Source organism: Parasteatoda tepidariorum, chromosome 3 (genome assembly GCF_043381705.1).
Source record: "Parasteatoda tepidariorum isolate YZ-2023 chromosome 3, CAS_Ptep_4.0, whole genome shotgun sequence".
Classification (NCBI taxonomy): Eukaryota; Metazoa; Arthropoda; class Arachnida; order Araneae; family Theridiidae; genus Parasteatoda; species Parasteatoda tepidariorum.
In genome coordinates this window covers 68,105,490-68,109,695 of record NC_092206.1, presented here as the reverse complement: position 1 = coordinate 68,109,695, position 4,206 = coordinate 68,105,490, and the positions used below count along the sequence as shown (strand labels likewise).

Sequence of the window (4,206 nt, the reverse complement as noted above, 5' to 3'; positions counted from 1 at the left end):
TATCAATATGTAAAAAGGACGTATAAGGAAAACAAATATTTTTCGAACACGTCATTGATTTTTACGTAATTTTGATTTATTTTTGTATTAATATTTTGGCTAAACAGAGCCCATTTGAATCCTTCATAAATAAAGCATTTGAAGTATTTATATTTTATTCCGAAATTTTACGTTATAAATTACGTTTATAATAGCTGTGGAAAAATGGATATTTAAATGTGTTAGGAAAATAAATATTCCCGAAAAACAATTTAAAATTATGAAGAATATATTTTCTATTCTATATGCTCAAATTGCAATATTTTATTAAATTAAACTGTAACTGAAGAAAAATTTATTTACATTTTTTAGATTTCCTTTTTTTACAATTTATAATTATTTTTAATGTAATATTATTCCATAATACCTTCCCGGAAAAATGAATCTGGTAAATTTACTGTACCACATGGTAATGACATTTCTGGTAACAAATCGGGTTTTCAAAACTATACCATTTTTAAATAAAATAATATAATTCTTGTTACCACTCATTTAGTAAAAATATAAGAATAAAAAGCAAATTTAACCGAATAAGTGGTTTTTATACCATGCTTTAAGGTATCGGGATAAAATTAATAAATTTTATCACATATTGTAAAACCATATTTTGTTGCTAGCTTTACCAAAATTATTACCAAAGTAATTCAGTAAAAATTTCCGAGCTTTTTCGTGCTCCATAAACCCTAAAACGCTCTTAATTTGACCATATTCTAGTAGTTTTGACTATATTTTTTCTCATTCTAGTAAACATTATTTGTAAATAGAATTCCATAAGTTTTAAATAATTGTAATTAATTAGTTGTTAGGTATGATATACAAATACATATGCAAATACAAATACAATTATAATACATACGAGTCCAATTTCAATATAATCAATTATCAAAGTTTAATAACGAGTGCCATGCAAAACATGAACTTTTGTAAGTAATTATTCATAAACATGTTCGATACAAACTAGGATGATAGAAAATAATGCATGATTGTTTCGGATAAAGTATATATGAGAACTATAACAAAGCTAATTCTGATGATTTTGGAACTTAATATTTTAACTGTTAGAATTGGATAATATATTGATTGACTATTTGAGTAATGCATAATTTATTAGAAACCTGTATTCGGATAATAGACTATTCAATTTTCGAAAAAGTTATGTTAATTAATATTTCATAACTTTCTGCATGTAGAAAAAGAGCTCTCGTAAAATTACCGTACTCTAAGATAGTGATATTTCTGGTAAAAAAATCATAATTCTGGTTTATAAAACATGAAAATATACGGTATTTCAACCAATCATTTGATATTTTTTTGCTTATATGGTAACAGTTTACCGGAAATTCTGGATTTGAAAACTATAGTTCTTATAACCTCGCGTTTAGTAAAAAATACACAACTGAAAAGTACCGAATAAATAGTTTTTATGCCCCGTTCTAAGGTGTCATGATAAAATTACCAAATTTTATATCAGATTATAGAACCATATTTTGTTGTTAATTTCCCCCAAACCATTCGCAAAGCGTTTCGGTAAAAATTACAATGCTTTTTGGTGATCCCTTAGAGGCAGAAACAGGATAAATTTTAATATCTTCTAGCATCATTTTCAGTCAATGTTTAACTGGGGTTTTTAGTAGCAAAAGTGAAGTTTTTTTTAAAAGAAACAAACATGTGATGAAAAAACATTTATTTTACTTTTACTCTGCTTTAGTATCGCAGCATTATCTACTCTCCAAATTTCTACATCTCTAAATTTTAAGTATGAGCTATTTAACACTCCATCGGGCGCGTTGATCTGACAGATACAGGTGTGTCAATATCTCTGCTTTTGTCCCCTAAAACATTTTCTTACGACCTTGACCTTATCAGTATCTGTCCATCTGGCCCCCTGCTACTTTGGAATGCAGTAGTGACCAGTTCGGTGTAGGAGTATTTCCTGTTTCTAAGCTTGTTTGAAATTTTGTATCTGTTAGATACACGCGCCCGATAACGTTTGTCTCGTGAAGCTACATGGAAGTATCGAGATTCCCTGAGCGTTTTTGATTTATCTTTTTCCTACGATGAGTGCTAAACGCTTTTTAGATTTGAAAAATCAGAAAGACCTAGAGCTAGTTCATAGTATTCTATTTAGTGATGGAAATGAGGAATTAAATGCTGAAGAATTTGATGAAAGTGATGCTGACGAAGAAGATATTTTAGAAACACGTGAAGTTGATTCTGATGGCAGTGAAAGTGATTATAATGACTCAGAACTCGATGATGATGCTAATAATGATGATTTTTATGTAGGAAAGGACAATAATACTAAATGGGCAAAACAGATCGGGAGAAAAAATGTGAAAGTTAGATCGCAGAATATTATCACGAAATTACCTGGAGTAATCGGAAGTGCGAAAGGTATAAAAACTATATATGGCTCTTGGAACTGTTTCTTTTCTGACGAAATATTGGAAATAATTGTAAAATGCACTAACAAATACATTTCTACAGTTTCTGATCTATATAGTAGAGAAAGAGATGCAAGACTAACAGATATTATTGAAATAAAAGCATTTATCGGTTTACTTCTATTAGCTGGTGTTTTGCGAAGTAATCGGCAAATTTTGGAAGAACTGTGGTCTACTGATGGAATGGGTATTGAGATGTTTAGAACGGTAATGAGTCTAAAACGATTTAAATTTCTTTTAAGATGCTGTAGATTCGATGATAAAGAGACGAGGAACGAGAGAAGAAAAACAGATAAATTAGCACCTATAAGAGAAATGTTTGAGAAATTTGTGGAAAAATGTAATAGTAATTATTGTGTGGGTCAAAATGTTACGATAGATGAGAAATTAGAAGGCTTTAGAGGAAGATGCCCTTTCCGCCAATACATTCCATCAAAACCAAACAAATATGGCATTAAAATATTCGCAGCAGTTGATGCTAAAACTCTGTACACTGTAAATTTAGAAATTTATGCCGGAAAACAGCCCGAAGGACCATTTAGTGTCAGTAATTCCCCACTAGATGTTGTTCTGCGATTATTGGAACCAATTTTCAACAGTGGTCGCAATGTAACAGCAGATAATTGGTTTACCTCTATTGATCTTATAAAAGCCCTAAAAGATAAGAAACTTTCTTACGTAGGAACAATAAGGAAGAATAAAAAAGAAATACCCCCCTGTTTTGTGACATCAAGAGGAAAAGAATTATATTCAAGCGTATTTGGTTTTTCTAAAAACAGCACTTTAGTTTCATACGTACCGAAAAAAGGCAAGAATGTTTTACTTGCATCAAGTATGCACTTTGATGATGCTATAGATGCAGACACTGGAGAGAAAAAAAAGCCAGAGATCATCACATTTTACAATGATACAAAATATGGTGTTGATGCTCTAGATAAGATGTGTGGAACTTATAATTGCGCTCGCAATACAAGAAGATGGCCGATGGTAATTTTTTATTCAATGCTAAATATTTCAGCTATAAATGGCCTAATTGTATTTTTGGGAAATCAGAATTCTGTTAAGAACAGGAGAGAGTATTTGAAAATACTGGTGCAAGAATTAGTCAAAGAAGAAGTTACTAGGCGCATGACTAAACCCAATTTATCTAATGATTTGAAAATAAAACTTCAAACCTACAGACCAACTGCTGAAGAAGGAAAAAATGCAAACGATTCCAGGACCCAAAATAAACGTAAAAGGTGTTCTACATGCCAATCCAATAAGAAAAGTAGATTGACTCAATATTCCTGCTTAAAATGTAAAGAATATTTTTGTTTGGAACATGCAGTAATGTTGTGTCAAAAATGTTCAAATGAAACTTGAACTTAAATTTTGAATCGGATTCAATTATAATAACTGATTTAATTTGTCACTTTTATATTACGTATTATTTGTGCATAACTGCCCTTTTTATATTTTTTCAACTGTAATAACATGTTTAATTAAATGTTTTGCAAAGCAATTATCTTTTGTAATAGCGTTTTTGATTAATAAATAAAAATTATTATTAAAAATATTAAAAAATATGTAAAAATTAAAAAAATATATATTAAAAACTAATAAAAGGTCCGGGTGTAAAAGCCTGGACCTAAAAAGAGTAAAAATAGAAAATTTAAAGCAATACATATTAACAGAAAACACACAAAACAGCGATGTATCTGACAGATACATCGCGCCCGAT

General features: G+C 29.8%; 1 protein-coding gene across 1 annotated transcript; it reads left to right on the top strand.

Annotated features, from left to right (window-relative positions):
* The first annotated feature begins 2,096 nt into the window (after nucleotides 1-2,096).
* On the top strand, nucleotides 2,097-3,848 carry LOC107439996 (piggyBac transposable element-derived protein 4). Its single transcript, XM_021148980.2, has one exon. It carries the CDS (start codon nucleotides 2,097-2,099, stop codon nucleotides 3,846-3,848), a length of 1,752 nt encoding a protein of 583 aa, XP_021004639.2.
* Nucleotides 3,849-4,206: the final 358 nt, after the last annotated feature.